The sequence below is a fragment of the Hipposideros armiger genome, unplaced genomic scaffold (assembly GCF_001890085.2).
Source record: "Hipposideros armiger isolate ML-2016 unplaced genomic scaffold, ASM189008v1 scaffold_134, whole genome shotgun sequence".
Taxonomy (NCBI): domain Eukaryota; kingdom Metazoa; phylum Chordata; class Mammalia; order Chiroptera; family Hipposideridae; genus Hipposideros; species Hipposideros armiger.
This window is the reverse complement of record NW_017731484.1, coordinates 1,874,701-1,900,583: the sequence shown is the minus strand read 5'-3', so window position 1 is coordinate 1,900,583 and position 25,883 is coordinate 1,874,701. Positions and strand designations below refer to the sequence as shown.

At 51.6% G+C, this 25,883-nt stretch overlaps 1 protein-coding gene across 1 annotated transcript in view; it reads left to right on the top strand.

The window, feature by feature from the left end:
- The window catches only part of PIK3C2B (phosphatidylinositol-4-phosphate 3-kinase catalytic subunit type 2 beta), a 64,770-nt gene that overhangs the window by 11,099 nt on the left and 27,788 nt on the right, over positions 1 to 25,883 (top strand). The window contains exons 2-12 of the mRNA XM_019649617.1: positions 10,676 to 11,692; positions 14,942 to 15,042; positions 15,644 to 15,798; positions 16,095 to 16,215; positions 19,174 to 19,285; positions 19,407 to 19,486; positions 19,857 to 19,920; positions 21,360 to 21,506; positions 22,154 to 22,187; positions 23,068 to 23,263; positions 24,322 to 24,444. Of these exons, the coding sequence (XP_019505162.1) occupies positions 10,763 to 11,692; positions 14,942 to 15,042; positions 15,644 to 15,798; positions 16,095 to 16,215; positions 19,174 to 19,285; positions 19,407 to 19,486; positions 19,857 to 19,920; positions 21,360 to 21,506; positions 22,154 to 22,187; positions 23,068 to 23,263; positions 24,322 to 24,444 (2,063 nt within the window). The 5' untranslated portion in view covers positions 10,676 to 10,762. The remainder of the gene's footprint in view (positions 1 to 10,675; positions 11,693 to 14,941; positions 15,043 to 15,643; positions 15,799 to 16,094; positions 16,216 to 19,173; positions 19,286 to 19,406; positions 19,487 to 19,856; positions 19,921 to 21,359; positions 21,507 to 22,153; positions 22,188 to 23,067; positions 23,264 to 24,321; positions 24,445 to 25,883) is intronic.

Genomic DNA, 25,883 nt, shown 5'->3' with positions numbered 1-25,883 from the left:
ACCTTTTTTTTGCTCAACTTCCTTTCACTCACTGAGCCAAGCAGATGGCTGTCAGCTGCCAGCAGCAGCTCACTGCCCACACAGCGTGTCCCTGCCCACTGGCTTCCCCACCCAGGCTGACAGGCAGTCACCCCCACACTTCCCACAGACAGCATTACCACACTGAGATGCTCGTCGCACCTTCTCTACTCCGTGTATAGGATCATTCTGGGGACGAATTTCCTGGGTCCTTCTGAATCCAGGGCTCTGGCACTTTGGTGCCAAGTGTGTACTTGTCAGGGGAGCACAGTGCTGGGGCCAAGGTTGTTTCTGAGTGTCAGCACCACGTACCCTCCCCATATCAGCTGTTTGGACCCTTTTCTAGTATGAGACCCCAGGCGAAGTCAGTGACTCTTAGTGGGCCTCACTTTCCTCATCTCTGATAAACAGGAGAAGAGACACAGCCTTTCAGGTGTCTAAGAAAGGTGCTCCCAGAAAACAACCAAAAAATTGTTATAATTGAATGAATTGGAGACACTCTAAAAATCAGAGTGTTGATGGCCAGCAAAGATGCCCTTCTTTTGGAGATTGGTCTTGCTGGCATTATTCGCTGCACTCTGGTTAGTCCGTTGCCTCTGTAGTTACCCTGAGATACAGCCCATCCCCTTGGCCATGCATGGGTTGGGGCCATGTTTGAAGTGCCTCCTTGAAGACTCTGATGGGTTTGTCCCACCCAGCTTGTGAGGACAGGGGTGTCAGGACTAAACCTGAGCATGAGGTAGATCTACGCTGCTGCTCATCTCTTCCCTCCGGTGAATCATCCAGCCAGAGCATGTTCTGTCCTCTGTTTGGTGCCTGGGCTGGATGGGAACAGCTGTGACCTACTTTCTGGATTCTGCTTAATGGGCCGGTCTCCCCCAGGGAGTTTTCCCAGCCTCCGCAGGAATCCTGGGGAACTGGATTCACAGGGCATGAGCTGGGTAAGCTGGTCTGCAGGTTCAGCTGGAGGTGACAGAGGCAGTAGTCTGGGCCTTGCAGGAGCTCTTGTTTTGCAGGAAGCAAATGGCCCTGTGAAGCAAAGCTGAGGCAGTGAGGCAGGGAGAGCAGGTGGGGAGGCAAGGACTACACAGGGGCTGCTGTGTGTGTCCCATCCGCACTGCACCCATTTTCTTCTCTTCTCTTTCTTTTATGCTTCATAGGGCTTGCAGGACCTTCAGAGAGGCTAGGGTTTCCTAGGTGTTGCTGTTGGAAAATGTTGGTTGTTTTTTTCTGATGTGGGTTGGGCTGGTGGGAAAATTGTCTGTGAAGAAGTTTCCTCAGGAGTCCCCTCAGCTGGGGGCCAAAATTGGTACAGGAAGTTCATCCTGAGAACTCCTCTTACCCCTCACCATCCTGTCCTGCTGCCTTTCTCTGGAGGGCTGAGGAAGCTGGAAGTAATTCTTTTTCTTAAAAAAAATATATTTTTTAATTGAGGTAAAATTGGTTAATAACATATACAAATTTCAGGTGTACAACATTATAATTGATACCTGTGTATTCTATTGTGTGCTCACTGTCAAAAGTCTAGTCCCCTTCCGTTACCATGTATTTGACCCCCTTTACCCTTTTTGCCCTCCCCCCCCCTTCCCCTCAGGTAACTACCATTCTATTGTCTGTATCTGTGAGGTTTTTTTGTTTTGTTTTGTTAGTTTGTTACTTTTTTGTTTTGTATTCCATATATGAGTGAAATCATATGGTTTTGGTCTTTTTCTGTCTGACTTATTTCACTTAGCATAATACCCTCCAGGTCCATCCATGTCACAAGTGGCAATATTTCATCTTTTTATGTCTGAGTAGTATTCCATTATATATCTGTACCACATGTTCTTTATTCATTCATCTGTTGATGGACACAGGTTGTTTCCATATCTTGGTTATTATAAATGATGCTGCAATGAACATAGAACATAGGGGTACTTATCTCTTTTCGAATTAATGTTTTGGATTTCTTAAGATAAATACCCAGAAGAGGAATTGCTGGGTCATAAGGCAGTTCTATTATTTTTTAAAATTTTTATTTATTTATTTATTTATTTTTAAATTTTTTAGTTTTGGGAATCGGGGAAGGGGAACAGCCAAGTTGTTGTCCTTCAGTCTTAGTTGTGGAGGGCACAGCTAGTTCAGCTCGAAGCCCAGTCGCCATCTGGGCACCTGTCGGGGCAGCTCGTGACCACTCAGCTCATGGTGCCGTGTTCAGTCTTAGTTTTGGGTGGGTGTAGCCCACCATCCTATGTGGGACTCCAACCAGCAACCTTGTTAGGAGCACATGCTCTCACCATCATGCCGCCTGTTGGCAGCTCAGCTGTATCTCAGCTCGGGTGCAGCTCACTGGCCCATGTGGGAATCGAACCGGTAACCCTGTTGCTCAGAGCTCGTGCTCTTAACCAACTGAGCCACTCGGCCGGCCCTCTAGTCTTAATTTTTTGGGGAACTTCCATACTGTTTTCCATATTGGCTGCATCAGTTTACATTTTCACCCACCATGCTCTTTTGAGGGATCCAGGCCGATCTGAACTAGAAGGGCTGGTTCTTTGGGCTGCAGTGGCTGAGGGCAGGTCGGGGAGAAAGCAGGAAGTGTGGACTGGACAGAGAGGAGATGTGGCTGCTCTGGCTCATGGGATGATTCCTGGTCTCGAGATCCACCCGCTGCCAAGACCTTTCTTTCCTCTTTGCAAAAGGTTCCATTTAGCTGGTTGCCAACTCCTGGTCCCTGGCTCCGCCATCTACATTGCCAGCTCTAGGGAGGAAAGTTTTGAGAGGAGCCACGAGCTGCCTCACCTCTTCCACCCCTGACTTGCCTCACACTCAGATCCCGAATCTGCAGGGTGTGCGGTGGGAGCTGTGAGTTCCAGGGATTCTGTGTGTGCGTGTGTGACCAGAACCAACTGCACAAATGGTTTCTGACCCAGGATTGGGGACGTCAGGCCTCTGAATGCAAACTCAACTCCATCTGACCATGTCTCACAGCCTCCATGTCCCTCCTCTCTCCTAGGACCCAGAAAGCCCTCTACTAACGCTTGTATCTACTTTGGCTTCAGACTAGTGGAAAGTCGAGGGTAGGCCCAGGGAAGAGAGAGATGGAAAGTAAGTTCCAGTGGGAAAGACTGAACTGTGTGGGCTGCTTTACCTTGGCTAAGAGGACACTAGGGAGGGGCCATATGAGAGGGAAGAAAATACAGGCCGTTATATCTGTCTCCCCACATTTGGAACTAAATGAAAGCCACATAGAAGGACATAAGTTAGATAATAGAAAGACTTTGTTAGTGTGTGTGACTTAGCGATGGGCCTGACATCAAAGAAGCTTGCAGAGTTGTATGAAACGTGTAGGTTTTCAATGCGGAGGAGGGATCACGCACATCTCTCTGAGGCAGGGAGCTGGCCTACCTGACCTTCTGGATATACCTTCCTGGTAGAAGAATCGGATTCCTGGCACAGCACACGCTGACCTTTCCTGTTAGAGCTGGGGCTGTGGGAGGGAGAAGTGAAGCAGAGCAGCACGTATGTGGACTAACGTGTTGGGCATGGGACCCTGGCTGCAAAGCCAGGGGGATTTTGGGTATGGGTAAGTGCGGATCTTGGGGGATGGATAGGGGCAGGGGTCCTCTCTGAAGAGAAGACTCTGGAAGCCAAAGAGATTAAGTGCTTATGGCCTCCAACCCTTTGACCCATTCTGTCCTGAGAGGAGGTGCTTCCTAGGGCAGTCCTATAACTGAGTCCTCTTCTCAGTAAAAACTACTGATGCCTGAGGGGCTTGAAACCCTTTTTCACCACCCTGTTGGATAGCTCTCCATTTTCCCTGCCCAGTGAAGATGGGCCAAGACATCATCCCTGCTTTGTGCCCCAGGAAGGGGATTGAATTATTTATGGATATGTCTCTCACCTTTGCTAGGACGTCAGCTCTCTGGAATCATGCCATGGTCATCTGAATACTTCTAGGTTTGGCATGACGCCTGGCAGTAGCTGCTACTCAGCGTCCAGTCCTGTGGCTCAGGATATGGGGAGAAGATGACGCAGACCCATGAGGCCGTCCCAAGCAGAGCAGCTCTGATATGGTGCCCTCCAGCAAGAAGCAGGAAGCCCTGCCCACTCTCCTCCCGCAGCTGGTATCGGTGCTGGCCCATGGGCCCTCCCTCTCTGGCACGGAGACTAGGCAGAGCCAGCTCACTGGAGGGAGTGCCCTCTCCTTTCTCTCCACCCTTTGACTCTGAACCATTGTGTGGCTCAGCCCTGACCCCATTTCCTCCCCTGCAGGCCTTCAGCCATCTGTTGGCAGCTGTGTGGACTGAGTTTGGTGCCTGGTGCTGCTTAGGCCCTGACACCGACCTGCTAGGCCTTAAGCATGTCCTCTTCCTTTACCAGCTGACTGCCTGGTGCGTTTTTGGGGGTCTCTTTGCACAGTTTCCTCTGAAACCTTAGTTTGTGGATCAAACCTGGCCGCACATTTGAATCTCTTGAGAGGCTTAGAAACATTCAAAGTCCAGGGACTCACCTTACTGAATCAGGCCCTCCGGGAGAGGGGCCAGGAATTGATATGTCTGAAAAACTTCCCAGGTGACAGACAACTGAGAACGTCTGAATGTGGACTATGTATTACGTAATGTTATTGTGTGGGGGGAAATGTTAGGGAGTGCGTGCAGGCGGTGAAAGGAAACTGGCCGAAATGACCTTTCTGGAGATGTCCATCTGCTCTGAGATGGACACAAGAGATCCCAGCCAGGACCACCAAGGCGCACAACCCCAGGGGGTACCATTCATGTGATTGCCTTTGTTGTGGTCAGGGGTGTCATTCACACAGAATACAACGTGTGGGTGCTCCCTGGGGTTGCGCGACAGGGTGGCCCTGGCCCCAGCCATCTCTTCCTGGATGGGCTGCAGAGTAGCTGAGACCCAGGCTCTCATCCACCCCACCTCTTTCTTGGGACCTACATGGATATTTGCTTTTTCACAGATTCCCTAGTAGCCCTGGAGGATTAAGGGAGTAGAGCAGTTTCTAATTGGTCAGCCCAGCAGAGGCTGGCAGGGAGGGAACTGAACCAAGGAAGGGGAGGCAGGAAACATGAGATGCCAGTTCTTGAAATACTTTGTGCACTGTCCCCTCTTCCGGAGAATGAAATTTGGCCTTGAGCTCTCACTAGTTCTACGTTGTTGGGAGTGCTTTCTCCTGCCTTCCCCCTTTCCCTCTGATTTCCCCTGTGCCTGGCTGTGGCTGCTTTGGTACACTTCGCTTTCGGGGTGGCTCTCCTGGTCTTGGGGAGATGCTGCTTGGCCTGCCTCCTCATCAGGGAGCCCTCAGCATCAGAGGGAGCCGAGTTTGGAGACTTTGGGAAGAGCAGCTGCCAGTGTGGCCCCGCATGTGAGCCCTGGCAGCAGGCTGGGTCTCCTTCCCTGCATGGCGGACGCAGTCTTGTGTCCTAGCCAGGAGCCAGGGGAACAGTGGTTTGGTTGCAGGAAAAGAGGGTCTGCCCTGTCTCCACCCTAACTCGTAGAGAGAGGTAGCTCAGCTTTACTTCTCTGAATTCTAGTCTGGGAAGAGCCTCAGGAGCCCGGCCTGCTGGATCTCCCTCGGGCTTTTCTTCTCTTCCCTCTTGAGGCTCAGGAGCACCTTAGCTGGGGTTTGACCTTGGAGTCCTCTGAGGAATTTGCCTAAAGGGATTTAATAGGTCAGCATCAAAGACTCCCAGAGCTGGCAGACACTTCACATCGTGGTCTTGTCCATCCACCCCCCTGCCTTTACAGACGCCAGACCTGGCCTAGTTGATACCCAGTCCTGTGTTTGAAGGACCCCAAGGAAGGATGGACACTGCCTGCATTCTGATCACCCATCTCCAAGTCTAAAAATTTTCGTCACCAGAAAACTCTGGCCTTATATCCCAGTTCACGTACATTCAGTGGAAATGAGGTGAATTTGGAACTTGAGGAGCTTGATGGGGTGACAGGTCCATATACATTTAATTTCGAATGAAATATTTTAAGGCTATGTTTGACATATGTACAGGTTGCTATTGGGAGCCTAAAGAAGAGGCCCTTAGTTCAATCTGGGGGTTCAGAGAAAGGCTTTCTGGAGAACATGATGTCTGAATCAAGGCTTAGAAGGTTGAGTTGGAGTCACACTGGCAGTGTTGGGAAGGACATGCAAGGAGAAGGAACAAAATCACAGAGGTGTCAAATACAGGGTAATGAATGGCTGGAGCTGAGAGGGAGATGCAGGTGTGATAAAGGCCTTGTAACGGAATTAAGTAGAGAGCCTTTGAAGAGGTTTAATCTGGAGTGAGATGACCAGATGTTTACCTTGGAATGAGCCCTCTGGCTGCTCTGAGGAGAAAGCTTTAAAGAGGGAAGATTAGTAGGAGGAAGAACAATTAGAGGCTATTGTAATAGCGCAGGTGAGAGAAGATAAGGGTTTAATTAGGACAGCCGCAGTTAGGATAGAAGGAAGGACTAGATTTGGGAATTATCGTATTAAATAATGAAATAATTATTATATTAAATTCTATAATATTAAAGAGTAAAAGTTGGTAGGCCTTGGTGATTGGACCTGGGGTGAAAGGAAGGCGGAATCCGGGACGACTGTAGGAGAAGGTGTGGGGCGCAAACAAGAAGGTGACAGTTCAGTTGGGGACATTTGGGGGTTTTTGAGATACGGGTGGGCATATAAACCTGAGGGGCACTACACATTTGGCAGCAACACGTGAGCGGTGTGAAGGTGGAACAGACGAGGTTGCCCAAGCAGAGGGTGTCCTGTGAGCAGTCGGCTGAGAATGGAATTCTGGGCCAACACCAATGTTAACCGAGTGGACAAAGGAAGAGGAGATCGAGGCAGATGGTGCAGAACAACAAACAAGCAAACAAGAACCAGTGTCCTGGAAGCCAGGGTGGAGGGTTTAAAGAAGAAGCGAGTGGCCTGTCGAGCCAAATGCAGCAGCCGTGTCCAGGCAGATAGAACTACCTATGGAATTGGGAGGCCTGGGCATTGTTGCTGGGGCACTTTTCAAGGAACATAGGCAGCAGAAGCCAGGTGACACTGAGTTGAAGAGTGAATATTGTAGGAAGGGAGAACTGAGTTGTTCAGGGAAGGAAGAACAGAGGGTATTAGCTGGAGGGTGAAAAGTCAAGGGAAGGTGCTTGGGGTGTAGCGGTTTTTTTCCTTCCTTCCTTCCTTCCTTCCTTCCTTCCTTCCTTCCTTCCTTCCTTCCTTCCTTCCTTCCTTTTCTCTCTTCCTCTCTCTTTCTTTCACTCGAAGAAGCTTGAACAACTTTATGTGCTGACTAGAGAGACCCAGTTAAGAAGAGAGAGGGGAAATTTGTGTAGCGTCATCCTAATGGAGACCCGGTGAACTGGAGCAAGAGCACAAGGCGGTTTGTTCAGCTTCCCTGAGACCCAAGAGGAAGAAAGAGAGGCTGAATGCAAGGGTGGATACGTTAGTGAGGGAGAGAGGCAGGATGCTGAAATTCTTCCCAATGGCCTCAGTTTTCCTCTTCACAGTGGTGCCTGGCTAAGGCAACTCTTACAACTTTGCTTGTCCCAGCTCAGGGCTGAACGTCCACAGTTGTTGTCTGGATCGAAAGGCTTAAACTCAGTCCCGCTTTGAGCATTTATCTAGTGTGCCCACTCCAAAGCACTAAGACCTCCTTTTCCTGTGACCAGTTTTCCAGCTCTGGGCAGCTAAGTTCTGAGTATGCTCATCCAATTCCTTTGAATTTCAAATAGCAAGACTGCCTCTTACCTTCTGTAGATAAAAAATAATCTGCAAGAAGCTGTTAAGGGGTAGAGAAACAACAGGCAGAGAAATCTGCAGAGTGCTTCGTGTGCCCTGAGGCTGGGCTTGGGCTGGTTGGTCTTTGGGAAACTACTTCCTAAAGTTCACTGAGCCAGCTCTGGCCTTTTAGGGTTCTGTGCTTGTGCCTGACCGATGAATGGGGTTCTGGGTGGTGGTGGGGGGCACCTTGGGTGGAGGGATACCCTTCTCCTAACTCATTTTGGGTCTGATGGAGCTTGCCAACCAAGAATCTAGCTGAGCCTTTTTCCTGTTGCTGTTTTCAACTTTATAATCAGGAGGAAGAACATACTTCATATATTTGTTACTTTTTGATAATTTTATGAAATTGTGAGCTTCTCAGCTGCTGGCACTAAGGGTCAGAGGTGACTACTCACACTTACCTCCCCCAAGCTAATCTGAAACACACGTACAGCAGGTCCTCAAATAAACATCATTTTGTTATAATGTTGATGAAAAAATAAAATATTGTACATTTCTGGCCGGGACCTGCCTGTGGAGTTTGCATGTTCTCCCCACATCTGCGTGGGTTTTCTCTGGGGACTCTGGTTTCCTCCCACATCCCAAGCTGTGCACGTTGGGTGACTCAGCGAGTCTGAGTGAATGCAGTGTGTGTGAGTGCACCCTGTGATGGAAGGTCGTCCTGTCCAAGGTGGGGCGCCACCTTTCACCCTGAGCTGTCCAGAGAGGCTCAGGTCACACACGACCCTGAACTGGAATAAGCGGGTTGGAAAATAATTATCTCCCTTGTTTTCATTCATCTTCCTTAAATGTATGGATAGCTCACATTTATTTCAGTGTTTAATATTAGAAGTGTTTGGGGTCTTTATTTCGAAGTTTGGTGATGTTTTTTGTGACCAGAAATGTCCTAGGAACTTAACTCTTATTTGTGTCAATTAGCCTATGGCGGTCTTATTATACATGGTTTCATTTAAGGTCTTGTTATACATTGTTTCATTTCAGGTCACCGTTTCCAAGAACCTGTCAGTGACGTTAGGTGAGGACTGACTAACTGTACACACATAGGCTCTGGTTCTCAGTTTCAGCTATAGACAAGACTCTCCTGGGGGACTTTTTAAAAACACCACTGCCCTACCACAGACCAATTAAATCAGAATCTCTCCAGAGAAGCTGGGCATCAGGACTGTACTTTAAAAAAGTTTCCCCAGTGTTTCTAATGTGCAGGCAGGGCTGGGAACCACTGAGTCAGCCTAACCTTATCATTACAACCATTTGTTCAGTGTTTTTTTCATGTCATGGCTTCCAAAGAAAAAGGTGCCAACATTGGAGTAAATGAAGGGGACTGCTTGCAGCCAGAGGCAGCTGGTCTGAGAGAGGCTCCAGTTGCCCACGACCTTTGCCTGGCTTCCTGAGGGCCTTGGGGGGAGGGGGGGGAAATCAGTATTTTGGCACAGCTGTAATTCATCAGGCACCTGGGTCTCACCTGTTGGCAAGCTTTGTTTAGTTGCTGATATTGGAATATTCTGGGAGGATCCTTGTGCAATCTGAGTAATATAAGGTCTGTTTTATAGAGCTCTATTATACTTTTCATTTACAGCTTTAGTGAGGTATAATTGACGTGCAATAAACTGTAAATGTCTAAAGTGTACAATTTGATAAGTCTTGACTTTTGTATATACCTGTGAAACAAACCATTACCACAATCTAGAAAATGAACATATTCATCATCCCCAACAGTTCCATCCTTCTTTCCACCCCTTCCCAGAGAACCAGTGATCTGCTTTTTGTCATTGTAGATTAGTTTTCCTACTCCAGAATTTTACATAAATGGACTCCTGTATACTCATACTCTTTTGTCTGGCTTCTTTTACTCAGCATAGTTACTTTGAGATTCATTTGTGTCATTGCATGTGTCAGTAATTCACTTCTTTTTGTTACTTAGCAGTCTTCAGTTGTGTGGACATATCACATTTCTTTAATTCATTCACCTCTTGGTGGACATTTGGGTTACTTAGGATTTTTAGATATTATGCGTAAGGCTGCTATGAATAGTCATGTACAAATCTCTGTGTGGACATGTGCTTTCATTTTCGTGGGCTAGGGGCAGGATAGCGGAGTCATATGGTAGGGGCTCTTTACCTTTTCAAGAAGCTGCCTGTGTTCCAAGGTGGTTGTACCATTTCACATTCCCCACCAGCAGCAGCTGGGAGCTGTCCTCTCTAAACTGCCTGAAGAACACTTGTTTCTGTCTTCTCTCTCTCTTTTTTAAAGATTTTATTGGAGAATTGGGGGAGGGAACAGTGCTGGGGAATCGGGAAAGGGGAACAGACAAGTTGCTGTTCTTTTGTTCTTCAGTCTAGTTGTGGAGGAGGTCGCTTCATTGGCCCATGTTGGTATTATCATTGCGCTCTTCCCGGGTGAGGCAGATTGGTTGCCGGCCATTGGATAGCCGCTCATGGTGGCTCATGGCAGCCCAGCTCCAGATCGAGCTGTTGTTCAGCATCTTAGCTGTAGAGGGCAGTGTCACTGGCCCTCATATGTGGGATCCGAACCGGGGCCCTGCTGCTTAGAGCTGGTGTCTCACACCAACTCCTAACCAACACGCCACTCTGCCCGCCCTGTCTTCTCCTCTTGACCGATGCCGGGTACCTCCTTCTTTTCTTGGGGTACGTGTGAGAGAGATGAAGATGGGAATTAGGGACGAGAGGTGGAAACATGTATGAATGAGTGGAAGGGTGAATGGCTGTAGTAGATAAATAAAATTATCTTGGTTTCTTTTTTCCCCTCCATCTTTCTGTTTCTTTCCATCTGTTGTAGGCACTCAAGAAACAGGCAGTGGTCCAGATCATGTCACTAAAGTCGGATTATTGATACTTCTCTTTTTGTGACTGAGTGATTGATATTTTCCCCTGTCACCTGCAGGTGCCCAGACACCATGCCACAACCCTGCAGACTTGACATTGGCAGGAAGTAGAAGACGTCCTTGACTCCTTCGCCCCCATCCTCACCATGTCTTCGACTCAGGGCAATGGGGAACACTGGAAGTCCCTGGAGTCCGTGGGCATCAGCCGCAAGGAGTTGGCCATGGCCGAGGCCCTGCAGATGGAGTACGATGCTCTCTCCCGGCTCCGGCACGACAAGGAGGAAAGCAGAACCAAACAGAACACAGACCCCTCTCTCATCAACTGGGATGAGCCCGTCCTGGACTTATACAGCAAGCCGGCAGGAAGGCAGAAGGACCTCACGCTCTTACGCGGTCTCTCTGGCTCTGATCCTACCCTCAATTACAACTCGCTCTCCCCACAGGAAGGGCTGCCCAACCACTCTACCTCCCAGAGCTCCCAGCCTGGCCCGGATCCCTGGCCCAAAGGCTCCCTGGCTAGAGACTATCTCTACATTTTTGATGGTTCAGATGGGGGTCTCTCTTTGTCCCCAGAACCGGGGGACATAGATGGCTCTTCTAAGAAACTGTCCCCACCTCCTTTGCCTCCCCGAGTCTCTATCTGGGACACCCCTCCTCTGCCTCCTAGAAAGGGATCCCCTTCACCCTCTAAGATCTCCCAGCCCGATGACATTAACACTTTTTCGCTGGTTGAACAGCCTCCAGGCAAATTGCTAGGGCATCAGATCCTAGAAGAAGAGGAACCGGGAGGTGGGGGTACGGGACGTGTACTGGGGTCTGTGGACTATGATGGTATCAATGATGCAATTACACGGCTCAACTTGAAGTCCACTTACGATGCAGAGATATTGCGGGATGCCACCAGGGGCTGGAAGGAGGGCCGGGGGCCCCTGGACCTTGGTAAGGATACTCCTGGAAAACCTGTGGCCAGGAGCAAGACCATGCCTCCTCAGGTACCCCCTCGCACCTATACCTCCCGCTATGCTAACCGAAAAAATGGGACAGCTGGCAAGAACCACCGGATTTCTGCTGCTTCGGTGAGGCCCTTATTGTGTTTCTTCTGTCCTCCTTTCCTCATGCCACTCAGAAACGGAATAGCCCCTCTTTCTTGTTTGTTGTTCCAAACCTGCTGTGTACTCATCTCTTTAGTCCCCTCCCCCCTCTGCTTCTGCCATTGGCCCCTAGGCCCTGGTGGGGGAGAGGAAAAGGGACCCTAAGAGACGAGACTCCTTTCCAGGGCTGAGTTTTGTGTACCTTACATATTTTGTACGTCTCCTCGGGGCAGGTTTTTAGAATCCCAGCTCCTAGTGTGTGTTCGCTTCATGATGTGAGGACTGAACCGGGGTGACGGGATTCATTGTCGACTCCGGCCGAAGGGCCTTGTAGACCAGAGCGTTGTTGCTTCTGCTTTCTGACTTCCTGCTCTGCCAAAAGTGCAGCATGGTGATGAGGCTCAATCATATTAACCACTGTTTCGTGCTTACCGAATACCAGACCCAGGTCCAGGCCCTTCAGCAATGCTGCCTGATGGTCCAAGGCACAAAGCCCTGGTCTCTCTCGTTCCCAAGCTGGCTTGTTCTCATTCTCTCTGTCTCTCTCTTTCTGCCTCTTTCCTTCTGTTCTTCTTTCTCCCTCTATCTCTCTCTTCCCTCTGTCTCTCTCTCTCCTCTCTGTTTATGTCTCTCTGTGTCTCTGTGTCTATCTCTCTGGTCTCTCCCTTTCTCTCTTTCTCTCTTGTATTGTGATAAAATTAATACATAACATTGAATTTACCATCTTAACCAATTTTAAGAATATAGTGTAGTGGCATTAAGTACAGTCACGTTGTTCTGTGACCATCACCACTATTCATCTCCTTTCACATCGAAAATATTTAGAAAAAATATGCAGCATGACAATAATAATTTTACTTTTATCAGTACATAACATAAAATAGCGAAGTATTTATAAAGAAGCACAGCGTGGGTTCCAGGGCAGCTTTGATCTTTTTTCTGGTGTAAAAGGTGCCAGCGGCATCTCCATGGGCGGGGACCTGAAGATGGCTTTTTGTTTCCCCCTTGGGCCCTGGAAGCCCTGGCCCTAAAGGAGTCAAGAGGCGCCCCTGTGGTTGAGGACTTCCGGTAGGAGCAGCGTTCACTTCATCCCACCCCTGCTTCCTCCCTTATCCATTGTCTAAGGGGCGCTGGGGCTTTCCCACCATGTGTCCCAGCATGGAACCCTTCACAACTCTGGAAAAGCCACGTGGTCCTTCCTTCCTGTGCTTCTGCTGATACAGCCCCCAAAGCAGCATCAGCTCCTGGGGATAAGTCACAGCTGTAGAGCTCAGGGCTTTTTAAAGGCCCTGCTCTGAGAGGTGGGGCTGTTCCCGCTATTTATAGGGCAGGGAGAGTCTTATTCCCAGCTCCGAGTTCCTCGCACAGAGCTGGGCCTGCTCCCTGGGTCCTGCCACCCTGGTAGGTGGTCACCTCTATCACTCCTGTGTCTCCTCCTCCCCCCAGTCCTTCCCCCATCCCCTGTGTGTCATCAGAGTTCTGAGGGGGGCTCGGTCCAAAGTCCCCTTGAAGAAGCTGGGGCAAAGCGCAAAGCTCTTGCCCATTCTTAGGGGGGAAATGCGGCCTTGGTCTTCCCCGCCTCAACTCGGAGCAGGGGCCCATCTCCCTGGGCAGGGGAACCCCTCAGGCCCTCGGCCTGTGCCACCACCCCGCCTCCGTCGGGCTTCCAGCCGGAGGGACCCTCCTTATCCCAGGCCTGCGGAGCCAGCTCTGGAAATGGTTGGCTCCAAATGTCACCTTGGTACCCCCGCTGCCAGCCTCTGCCCGGCAGACTCCCCCAGCCAGTACCGGGCGATGCCACCAGGGCCTGCCAGCAGGGCAAACGTAAGTGGCTTTTGTTTTCTTATGGATCCAAGGAGTGGTACTGAAAGGGCATGAAAATGGCCTTCAGTAGCTACTCTGTTCCCTCCCTGCCCCCACTCTGTCTCTCTGTCTTAGGTTCTGTTGCTCTGTTGCTCTCACTCTCACTTTTGTGGGTTAATTGCTGACAGTGGTGCTATTGTTTTGACTGGGACACAGGCACGAACTTGGCAGAGCCAGGGCCTCACATGCCAACTGCCCCATTGCTGCTCTCCCCTTTCTACACTCCCCCCCTGCTCACCCAGGGGAGCAAGGCTAATTAATAGGAAGGGGTCACTCTGAGGAAACACTGGATATTCAAATGAGGAGCTCTGTGGTGCCATCTGCCTGAGGGGTGGGGAGGACATGAGAACAGCCAGAGAGAGAATGAGAGGTGAGGCATTGCTGTGTGTACAGACCTAAGCTTTGGGCTCCCGGAAGCAGCTGTTGGCACCGACTGCCTGCCAGCACTCCATCCCAGCTGCAGCTACGTTCCCTTGGGGTGGCCTCCCCTGGAGGCTCTGGGTAGGCCCGTCAGGCAGAAACCTGTCATGCACCAGCTCTCCAACTTCCTGCTTCTGGAGGCCAGGCAGCAGGCCAAACCAGAGGGCTTCGTTAGCACTCCTCATGGGTGAGTGAAAGCAACGCCGCGACCATGGGAGACAGTTTGAGGTCTTGTCTGAGAGAATCGCCACCACTACACATGTGTTCTCATACAGGAAGTGGGGCTCAGGCAGGCTCCCTGACAGTGCAGCTGCTCAGAACCAGAAGACTTGCGAGCCAGGAGGAACTAAACCTTCTTACCAGGTTCCCTTTTGCCCAGGAAGCTGCTCTGACACTTTTTCCTCAAATAGCATTGACCAAGAAGGCATGTGTGTCTGTCATTGCCTCCATCTAAGAGTTCTCGGTCTCTCTCTGTGTTGGGTCCCCAGGGCTTGGTGTGGATATTAAGGCCCAGGGCCCAGCTTTCTTGAGGACTGTTTGGCCACCCACTTGCCCTGGCTTCCGTGGTGTGGCAGGAGAAACAGCTGCCTGCTTAGCTCCCCTCCAGCCCCTGGGAGCCACCGAGCAGTACTGTATGCTGCTGAGCCTGCTGGACTGAGTTCATTAGACATTGTCCCTTTGGGAAGCAGGTTTGGCCACACTCTTGCCCACCCCACCCAGGCTCCAAACTTAGCCAAAGCTTCAAGTTTTCTCTTTCAGCTCAGCTCTGGGTCTCCTAGGATGGCAGATAAATGTACTCCTGGATTTCCCATATTTTCTCGTGCTCCTTTCACTGAATGTTGGATCCCTAGAAAGTCTCCCCACCTACAGTCTAATAGGTTCGACCTGCGACGAGTAGGAAGAGGGTGACATGAGGGAAAAGGCACTGAGTCAACTGCTCTTCTCTTCAAGGTGGGCTCCCGGCCCCACACTGTCACCAATGGCCACGAGTTGTTTGAGGTCTCAGAGGAGAGAGATGAGGAAGTTGCTGCATTCTGCCACATGCTGGATATGTAAGAGTTAAAGAATGGTGGTTTTGGAGGGTTGTGGGGCCGGGGAAGAGGGTCACCTTCCTTTTTCTAGGAAGGAAGAAGGGCCACATTTAATAAATCTCATTTCAGAGCTCTGGGGTGCTTCCTACAACAGGTGTTCGTGGGCTTTTTGAAATCTTAGAAATTTCACGATTCTTAACAAAATTCCTAAGACCTCGGTCTAATAGTCAAACTACCCCATCGCTTCAGGCTCGGTTGCCCTTAGGAGCAAGCGAACCCCAGATGGAGATAAGAGTGTTATCTGGAGCTAAAAGAAAACGGAAGTGGATTCAGAACAATTTTCCATTGCACTTAGCATGGAAAGCTTTGTCATTTTAGAACTCTCCCTACTGTTCAGTTTGGCTTGGGAAACATTTTGCAACTGTAGCAAATGTGTCAAGAGCATGGTTTCCCAGAGCTGCGTCCCCATGCCTTTCATCTTGGCCTGCAGACCTGGAGGGCCAGGCTGAGTGGGGACAGAAGGGCCCGTGGGCCTCAGGGCGGGAGGGTCCCAGCAGGCCTCTTCTCGACTGCTCTCTTCTGAAGGTAGAGCGAGGATCCTTCTCCCTCTCTTCCTGCACAGCCTTCGATCTGGCTCTGATATCCAAGACTACTTCCTCACCGGATATGTCTGGAGTGCTGTCACCCCAAGCCCAGAGCACCTTGGGGATGAGGTCAACCTAAAGGTGACAGTGTTGTGTGACAGTCTGCGGGAGCCACTCACTTTTACCTGCAACTGTAAGTTAGTGGGGGAGGAGGGGAGTGAGCCTCCTTGGAGGTGGGGTAGGATCCTTTGGCTTCGATTCCCACTCTACCTTGTGGCCCAGATGAGGGGCAGTAAGGAAGCTCCTTTGGGAGGCTGGCTTCGGGGCAGGCTTTTTAGGTCCGTGGTCACTTCCTCCAACTTCAAACTGCTTTATCAAGTTGGTGACAGCACTGGAGCACACTTAGTCAGGAATGGAAAATCAGGGTAGATGCTGAGCCCCGCCTGCCCCAGTGCCCCCATCTTTGTTCCTCTGTCCAATCCCTTCCAGGTTCCTCCACTGTGGACTTGCTCATCTACCAGACCCTGTGCTACACCCATGATGAACTGAGAGATGTGGACGTGGGGGACTTTGTGCTGAAGCCCTGTGGGCTGGAGGAGTTCCTGCAGAAGTGAGTGAACTGGTGGGGACAAGCCGGGTAGGAGTTGGCATCTGCCTTCTGGGTGGTAGGATTGTCAGGGGCTTCCTAGGGGAGGTGCTGGGCTCCGGGCCTGGGCCTGGCAGCTCCCCTGCAATCTGACAGGCAGGACTCCTGCTTTCTGGCCACACTCTCAGCCACGTCGCACTTTCCCCAGGAGCTCCGTCTTCCAGCAGGGTTGGCCAGCTTCCTGAGTTAAATCTGTGGAAAGAGCGTGGAGCTGGGATTAGGCAAAGACTAGGTCATATCTGCCTGCAGACTTCTGCGTGTGGAGAGATGTGTGTGGGGTGGCCGGGGGACTGCCCTACATGGTGTGTGATGCCCTTATGACGGGGGGCAGGAGGAAGACTGGGCAGAAGTGCCCAGGAACCTAGGGGAGAAATCCCAGTTGCTCTCTCTTCCCGCTTCTGCCAACAAGCCTTTTCCTACTGGCATGTGCAGCTGGTTACCCTCCTCTCCAAAGGCTCACCGCCAGCCCCTCTCCATCCAGTGCCCTCTGCAGCAAGCGGCCTCCCTGGACAGTGTGATGCGGACCAGCAGCAACAATGCCCTCTCCACTGCCCGTGGGCTCTGGAGTGCTGGCTGGAAGGGGGGCATTACACCCCTCAGGTGGTACAACAGGGTGGCAGGCTGTGGGATCGGCCAGAGGGCAGATAAGGAAATAAAGAGATCTGCTCTTCTTCCCAAGCTCCCTATTGCCTGCCGACTGCCCCTGAAAGCAGGGCTAGGGAGTGGGGAAAGGAGAGGCCTGTTTCGTAGTTGTTAGGAGAGCCCGTAAGTGCCACCCCTTGCTCCTTACATCCAGGTGTAGGTGCAAGCATGGTTGATCTATGGCTAGAGCAGTTCTCGGCTGGTTCTCTAACCCGAGGGATGCTGTGGGCCCTTTCTGGACTCTGTGTCCTCACCTGGAAAAGGACAGGTACAGGGCTCGCAGCACAACTCCAGGGAGAGCTGTTCAGATGTTTCCGTGTGTCCTCGCTTTCTAAACCTGGAGGAATGAGAGGGGTCCCAGACTCAGGGGCTCCTGGCAGACAGCTTCCCAGGCACCCTGCCACTGTCGTAAGGGGACAAGAAGCACAGTGGGTCACACCATACAGCGGGTGTGGGTTCTGGCTTGCCACTTACTAGTTGTGAAGCTCTGACCCTCGGTTTCTTCCGTAAAATGTAGCGAGGATTCAATGTGAGAATGACCCAATGAGCAATCAGTAAATATTAGCAGGGAAGGACGAGTCCAAAGAGAGGAATTCTTGGGGATTGGATCAGATGGATACTGTCATTTCCTTGGTAGGTCCTCTAGACTTTGAGCCCCCGAGTCCAGAGGTGGTAGATAAGCTGCCAGGTTCTGATTTCCTGCCAAGACCCAGGTGGAGTGCTCAGGGTGAGGCGGAACGGGGTAGATGCTGCCCCGACTCTTACTCGAATGCACATAGGAGGCCCTTCCACAGAGAATGCTGAACACGTCCTCAGGGAGCCTGTGTCCATGACTCTGGTCCAGGCGCCTCCCTCCCCTCCCGGGCTAGACTCTTCTCTTCCTCCCACCAACAGAAAAGTCCTGACCCTTGAGCACAAGACAACTGCCTTGCATGGGGTGGAAAAGACCCTCTGGGGGTTGCAGAAAGCGTCCAGCTCCCAAGGAAGCCCTGTGGTCTCCCACCCTTGCTCAGCCGGAGGGGCTGGTGCCAGGGGGAGTGGCAGGTCCAGGATGCAGGGTACTTTCAGATAAGAGCCCTGAGACAGTCCTGGGGGAGGGCTGGGTTTCCTGCCTCCTCCCCAATCCCCACCACACTCTTCCTTCCTTTCAGGGCGCTCCCACCAAACCTGTCCCCAACCCCAGCTTCTCCAGACCCAGGTTTTGGCTGCAGCTCAGATTTAGCGGGTTGAGGCCTAGGTCAGAGGTTTGGCCCCTCAGGATGTGGAGAACCCCCCTAAGTCCTAGCTGGACCCTGACTGGCCTCGGGCCCAGGGAACCTCTGTCGGCTCTGCACACACCCCTCCCCTTCGCTCCTTTCCTGGCCCAGCATTGCTGGCCTAGACTCCCAGCTCTGCTGAGGAAGGAAGTCCCTTACCAGCTTCTGTTCCCCGGCTGCTGGGACCTAGCACAGGCCTGCAGTGCCGGCCTGCAGGTGGGACTCACCTTGTCCTGGGTTTCCTTTCTGACTGAGGTGTGATTTGGGAGGGATGAAGAGACTGGGTCGTGGATGGACCCCCTAGGCCTCCTTCTCTGAGACTGGTGTGTGTGAGGAGGGTGACTCATATGCTGTCACTTGAGCTGTGGGAACGGCATGCAAGCAGGTGTCTTGTCAGGAAGTCCATAGGGATTTATATAGTTATTCACAATCAGGCAGGACCCATGGAGGGAGGGGAGAAGCAGACTTTTGATGGGCTTCAGGATAACAGGAATCTTCATAACAGGGCTTCAGGAATCTTGTTGGGCTTGCTTGGTTAACCTCAGCACCCCAGTTGGTAATGGGGGGGGGTGGGAGACTTAGGACCTCAATGGGGGTGTAGCATCACCCACTAAGCTCCACGCCCAAGCCTGAGCACAGGCTGACCTCCAACATGTCCCATATACCAAAGATAAGAGCATGGGGTTTAAACACTGCCCCCTGAGAAGACCCTCTGTTCCCCACCCCACCAGAAGTTCCCACCCTGGAGTGAACCAGCCATAACAATACAGGTAGTAAATACCTGGGAAAGTCATTGTTCGTACAGATCAAGGTTCCGTGGGTTAGGTGGCTTTTCTTTAGACCTCAGTTCCTTCCCTGAGCTCTACCATGACATTTTCCAGGAGCCAAGGTGGGGGCGCAACACAGGTACTACCCCCCTTGACCTCCCCTTCCTCCTGTTTCTCTGTCCCCAAGGCTCAGGTCTGCATCCCCCTTCCTACTGAGTCCCCAGGATGCTAATGGTCTTGTTCCCCTCTGCCACCAGCAAGCACGCCTTGGGCAGCCATGAGTACATTCAATATTGCCGCAAGTTTGACATTGACATTCGGCTACAGCTGATGGAGCAGAAAGCCGTACGCAGCGACCTGGCCCGGACGGTTCGTGTGGGGGAGATGGGGTGGCAGAGGGTGATATGGACACATGCACTGGGAGTGGGATAGGAGCGCTGGGCTGAGATGAGGGCACCGCCCCTCCCTGAATAGGGCACTTCTTACACAGGTAAATGATGACCAGAGCCCCTCCACTTTGAACTACCTCGTCCATCTGCAGGAGAGGCCAGTCAAACAGACTATCAGCAGGTGAGAGTGGGTGCCTGTTGGATGTGGGCCAAACAGGAACTCCGAGGGGACCCCAGTAGATACCCTCGCTTGCCTTTCTGCCAGGGCTTCTTGCAGATGTTGGGGGTGGGGCCCAAGATTCTTGTGGGGGCGATCCCCACTCCAGGCGTATTAAATCTCTTCCCTCTAGTACTTGGCCTTCATTCTCCAAGTGAGAGGTGGTGAAGTAGAAAGGACTCACTCTTCATGGGACATATGGAAAGAGTGGGAACTGCTTCGAACCAGAGTGGGATTCCTGAGCTATGGGAGAGGGAGGGAGAAAATGGGTCTCCCAGCACACGGGGTCTATTCTGACCTCTCCTGTGACTCTTCCCTGCCCCCACCTCCCCAGGCAGGCCCTGAGTCTTCTGTTCGACACTTACCACAATGAGGTGGATGCCTTCCTGCTGGCTGATGTGAGTATAGATCCTGGGGCTGGCCCAGCTGCCCAAAGCTCCCCCACGTCTCCCCCAGTCCTCCGGGGATCAGGCAGCCCTAGAAGGGATCTGGAGCAGACCCTGAAGATTTGTCAGGAGAGCACTTCTTTCATTTCCCTACCTCACGGGCAAACCAAGACTGTTAGCTGTTGGGCAGCTGGCAAGTGGGTGGATGGGGTTCTGTTCCTCTGTGGAAGTAGGTCAGAAGCCGTGCCCTGATCCCTGTCTCTGGAGTAGGGCATCTCAAAAGCTGAGGGACATAGAGTTGTTGCCCAGCTGCTGTACATGAACGTGCACTGGGACTGTCCTGTGAGGAGTGAAGGCCCAGGAATATCTGATCTGAGAGGTTCTGAGGCTCTGGAGTCACAGTGGAAAACCGTCGGGAGGTGGAGGGTCCCAGAGGCAGGGAAGAAGCAGGATTTTCCTCACGTGGATTCACAGGGAGTTTTAAGCCTCAAAACCATGAGAATAAACATTTGCCCCAAATGTTGTGAAGCTAAATAAAATCAGGTAGGGATCTTCAAAAAAGTCGCTGACCTCTGACCTGGTCAGCAGTGCCCACAGAGCTCTGTGTCTAGTTCGGCCTCCTCCCCACTGCCAGAATCCCTTCTCAAGCGGGCTCTGCCTGAACTTTTCCTGTGATGAGTGGGGCGTTCTGTGAACACTTTTTCTGCTCCAGCCTCGCCCTGTGTTAGTGGCTGCTGGGTTTAGAGCAGCATAAGAATTGTCTTAGCTTTCAAGGGAGCTTGTGTTCCTGCTAGAAAAATGGAATAGGAACATAAAGCTATTAGTAGACAGAACAGGACGGTAATGAGTTAATCAAGGGCCCCTGGAGAGGGATAGGCAGGGAGACTGGCCAGAGAAAGCTCTGGGAGGGAAGCTGGATTTTAGCTGGTCCATGATTTGAGTTGATATAGGTAATCAGGGCAGGACAGATGAGGGAATTCCAAATGAGCAAACTGCCAGGACCCAAGTGCAGAGGGCACCGAAGGGATATGGCATGCCTGCGGTACTGAGATGAGCTAGGTCTGGAAATTCTAGGTGATAGTCTGGGAAACAAGGCTGCGTGAGCAATTGGGACCTCAGTGTGGCCTCTGGTCTCCTTGCTAGTCCCTCTGGATTCACTTTATTAAAACTGCATGTCTCGGAGGAAGACCCCGTGTGTGTAGAGTATAAGTAGCTGGGAGTAAGAGGGAGCTCAAGGAGGATGGCTGAGAGACCTGGGGAACGTGTACGTGCCTCGTTTCATTCAGCAGGAACGATTATTCTCTGATGTTGGGTGTTTGACAATAAAGCATGGATTCTCCTAGTTATTCCTGAGGGTCATGAGCCCACGCCTCTCCCAGCCTATTCTTTCGACACTGGGTGCTGGAGGCTGAGAGCACTAGCCTGCCAGCCTCACTGTGCCCCTCCCACAGGGGGACTTCCCACTGAAAGCTGACAGGGTGGTCCAGTCCGTTAAGGCCATCTGCAACGTCCTGGCTGCCGTGGAGACCCCTGAGATCACCAATGCTCTCAACCAGCTGCCCCCATGCCCCTCCCGCGTGCAGCCTAAAATTCAGAAGGTAACGGGGCCCCGAGCACTAGCCTGGGGAAGGAGGAGAGGAATATTCACAGGCAACTGGGTAATTAGGTCTCCAACTAGTAAGACTCCCCTCTCCACCTCCACCTTGTAGGTTTCAATAGTTTAGCCACCAAGGGTTCTTGGGAAATGGATGTCAAGTATGTCCCCTCTTCTTGCGGACGAGGGAGGGCCAGGGTCTGCCCCTGAGACTGATTGCTGGGAGCCCAGACTAGCAAAGGTTATGGGTCCAGGCTCATAATCACTGAGGCATTGCCTGGCAGTTTGCGTACTCATCAGGGTGCAACACCAAAATCTCCCTGAGCCAAGGGTCCTGTGACTCCACAGTGGGGGCTCTGTGCTGTGCAGACAGGGACAGCACGACAGGCACTTGGTCTGTAGTGGAGTGGCCTGAGGGTTGGAGTGTCTCATCTGGGTGGACACGATGATTTTATCCTTGGTCTGGCTCACTCTGTCCATCACACGGATCTGGTACCAACCATTACTCCATCCTCCCTGGGGGAATCTCTGCCCCTCAAACTTCAGTCCAGCCTGGTCCCGATGCGTGCAGCTGTGGAAAGCTCTCCTTCCAGTTGTGACGGAAAAGGCTGTGGCCCTGACGCTTCGCTCCCTCTCCTTTTTCTTCAATAGGACCCCACCGTCTTGGCTGTGAGGGAAAACCGAGGTAAGGGAACTGCTCTCCATCTTTATCCAGTAGGGGTGTCTGAACACTGTGAACTCTGGCCAGATTCTTTTCTTCCTGGCCCCCTTGATTGATGGGTCCAGGTCTGCCTCTGTGTGTGTGTTTTCCTATATGAAGCATGGACACAGCTGGAAAGTACATTTTCCACAAAATGTTTTCTCATTATTTTTACTAGTTGTGCCTGTGGTGTCCCTGGGAGATGGTGATGAGGTGGTGTAAGTGAGAGGGTGGGGGTGGTGAGGCAAAGTTAGCCCTGGGTTTCAGAGGAGAAAACGCTCCCTTGGGGAGGTTGCAATTATTTCCCAGGCTGCTTATAACCCCTGCATTTCTAAGGTAGGGTGGGCCTGGGGAGAAGGTGATAAAGAATTTTTCACTAGGATTTCCTCTTAAGTCTTTCAAGCAGAACTTTGTCCTACAAAACCCATATCTCTGGGATTTTTGGTCAGTGATTCCCAGTCTTTTGAGCTTCATGGACCAATAAAATCTCCCCAAAAGTATTATTTTGGGGACCAACATAGGAGTTGTCAGCTTTTATTTTGCCAAGCAGACTGTTTAAAAGTAACTGACAATTATGATTCCCACCATTTCCTAAAAGAAAGGACATTTAACATTAAATATGTTGCAATACATAAAAACAAGGGCAATGTTTAAAATTTAATATGTCATTTTACGAGAAGCTCATGACATGCTCCTGCTTTTTTCTCATTTCACCACAGATGGGTGAACTTTGTCACCGCTATTAGACAACCAACTGGCATTTGGGGACTATTTCCTGGGGTATCCCATCCTAGTCAGAGCCATGGCAACAAATGGGGCTTATTGAGGCCTCCTGACTTTGCCTTCTGACCCCTTTCTTTCACAGAGAAGGTTGTGGAAGCCTTGACAGCTGCCATCTTGGAACTGGTGGAGCTGTACTGCAGCACATTCAATGCAGACTTCCAGACAGCAGTGCATGGGAGCCACAAGCATGATCTGGTCCAGGACGCTTGCCATTTCACTGGGCCCCTGGCCTTCACTGTCTATGCCACCCACCGCATCCCCATCACCTGGGCTGCAAGGTGAGCCTAGGGCTGATGGCCTCTAGGGAGGAGCAGAGTTTTGACTTTCAGGTGGCTTCTCCCACTGCCCTGTGTTTAGGATCTGTGGCATCATGGTACATGGTGGCCGAGAGCGCATGGTGGCTGAGGGGCACGTGGGCTGGGACATCCCAGAGGAGAGAGAAGGTCCCCTAGGAGATGGAGAAGAGGCAACAGCAGGCAGATCCTGCCGTTCCGGTTCTCTGTCAATGCTGGCTGCATTGGCATCCCTGCCCCCTCCCATCCAAGGCCAGCTGATGGAGACAGGCGACAGATGGCTGCTTCCCAGATCAGTGCATGCCCCATGGCCAAAGACCGCACTCCCCTGCAGAGGCACAGTGGGAGGGGGCGGGGAGGTGGGCGATGACCCTTTGTCTGGAGTTCTCTAGGCTTGCAGCAGTGGGTGGGTGTGGAGAGGCACTTTCACTTGGTAATCCTCTGCTCCTCTGCAGGGTCCCCAGCATCCAAGGCCTTAGGGGAATAGGCCTTTGGCTCCACCCCCTCCTTCTAGATCCCTCCCTCCTCCTCCCTTCCCCTTCTCTTCTTTGTTCCTCACTTAATGTATTCCTCTGGGCGATTGGCAGTGAACAAAGGAGGCAGCCTGGGAAACCAGGGCCTTCTCTGACCTCTTCTGTCAGGCACCTGTCAGCCACAGCGACCCCCATGTGCTGGCATTCATGTCGGCATATGTTGTTTTCATTCCCCACCCTTCTTACCTGTGCGTGTGCACACATATGCACACCCACTCCGACTGGCTGGAGCTGGCTATAAGGAGGCTGCCTGGCTGGTTCCCCATGACAAGGGAAGAAAAGCCATGTCTCAACATGAAGCCTGAAACTGGGCAGAGAGATCCAGATGGAATTGCTTCTCCCGGAGCACACTCTGCAAATCCAACTTGGCTGTCCTGTCCCGTAACCCCATGTTATAAGTCCCCAGAGACCCAGAGGAGTTTTACCGGGGGAAACGGAGTTTGGCTTAAGTTGGGTGACTAAGATGGGTTTGGGAGCCAAGGGTCCCGACCTGCGCCCTTTCTCTTGTAGCTATGAAGACTTCTACCTCTCCTGCTCCCTCAGTCACGGTGGCAAGGAGCTGTGCAGCCCCCTGCAGACCCGAAGGGCTCACTTTTCCAAGTACCTCTTCCACCTCATCATCTGGGACCAGCGGTAAGCCCTCCCCCACAGGCTCCTGAATGCCTAGATTCAGGTGGAGGAGCCCGTTCCTGCATTAAACCAGCCTCCCTTACTACTCGAACCAAACAAGTCTTTCAACCTCTTGAGTTTCCACTTCGCTAATTCTTAAATGGGGACAGTATCATTTCTACCCCTCACGTTGTTATGAGACTCCAATGAGAGGTATCCATGAAGGCTCTTGGTTAAACCATGAAGGACCGTAGACGTTAGTTGTTAGTTTTAATGATAATTCATTGTTTTGATCTTTTTTCCCTTTAAAGGTGTTATTGACTTTTATTTCCCAAGTTTCCACAGAATAGAGAGAGGAGACTTACAGATGGAGAAGGGAAGGTTGTCTGGAGGAAAGAGGAACTGGCTTGGAGCCAAAGAATGAAGGCTGTCTTCTCGCTTTGCTTCTAGTCCTACGCTTTGTTTGGCCTCTCTGTGCCTCAGTTTCTCAAACTGTAAAATGGTGACATTTGTTCAACTCAGGTAGTTGTGGCACTGACAGGAGATAGACAAGCTGTAAACATGAAACCATAAGCACGTGATAGTATTAATCACCATTCATCCACAATAATGTGCTGCCAGGAAGGGGAGCCGCAGCCCAGCACAGCAGGAAGGAAATGGAGGTGAGGGCGCCTTGAATGGCTGCAGGTGTTTGCCTGCCACCAGCCTCTTCTGTGCTGTGCTCTGTCCTCCCTCCAGACTGCCAGGAAGCCCTGGTTTGCTGCCCCAGGTTCACTTCCCCAGACTAACTATATCTGAGTCTTTATTTTCAGAGCAGAACTACTACTTCAATATTCGAGTGCAGATTGGAGAGACTGAGCAGGGTCCTTGGGGAGGCCAAGGAAGCCAAAATAGTAGACGGAGAGTCTGTGGAAATGCTGGGGTGGGGGTAGGGTGGGGTCACTTTACAGATGGACAACTGGGGAGGCAGGCCCTTTCTCCTGTCTTCAGGCTTGTGTAATTCTTAAAGCCATGACGGTGTGAGTAAAGTCCTTTAATGAAACAAGTGCCAGGGCAGGAGAGGCTCCTTGGAGGCCAAGGACAGCTGCATTACATGGCTCCTGAGTTTCGCCATCCCCTTGGCATTCTCTGGCCTCAGTTACTTCTGCTGCCAAGGGAGGGGTGCTATGCAGTGCTCTGGCCCAGGAAGACCCCACAAAATTGGCCTTAGACCCTTTTCCCATAGAGTGTCAGAGGTCTAGAAGCAGCCTGGTCCGTCCTGCCTCAGCCTGCCTTCTTTGTGGTCTTATTCTACGCCCTGTCTGAGTTCTCTGCCTCGAATCTCAAAGGGCTGGTCCCCTGCCTGGAGCCTTGTGGAAGGTGTCACCTCAGTGCTGTCTATCCAGATGCCCCACAGGAGACCTCTTGGCAGCTTCATGGTGAAGACCCAGCCAGGCATTTGAGAGAAGGCGCTACAGTGTAAG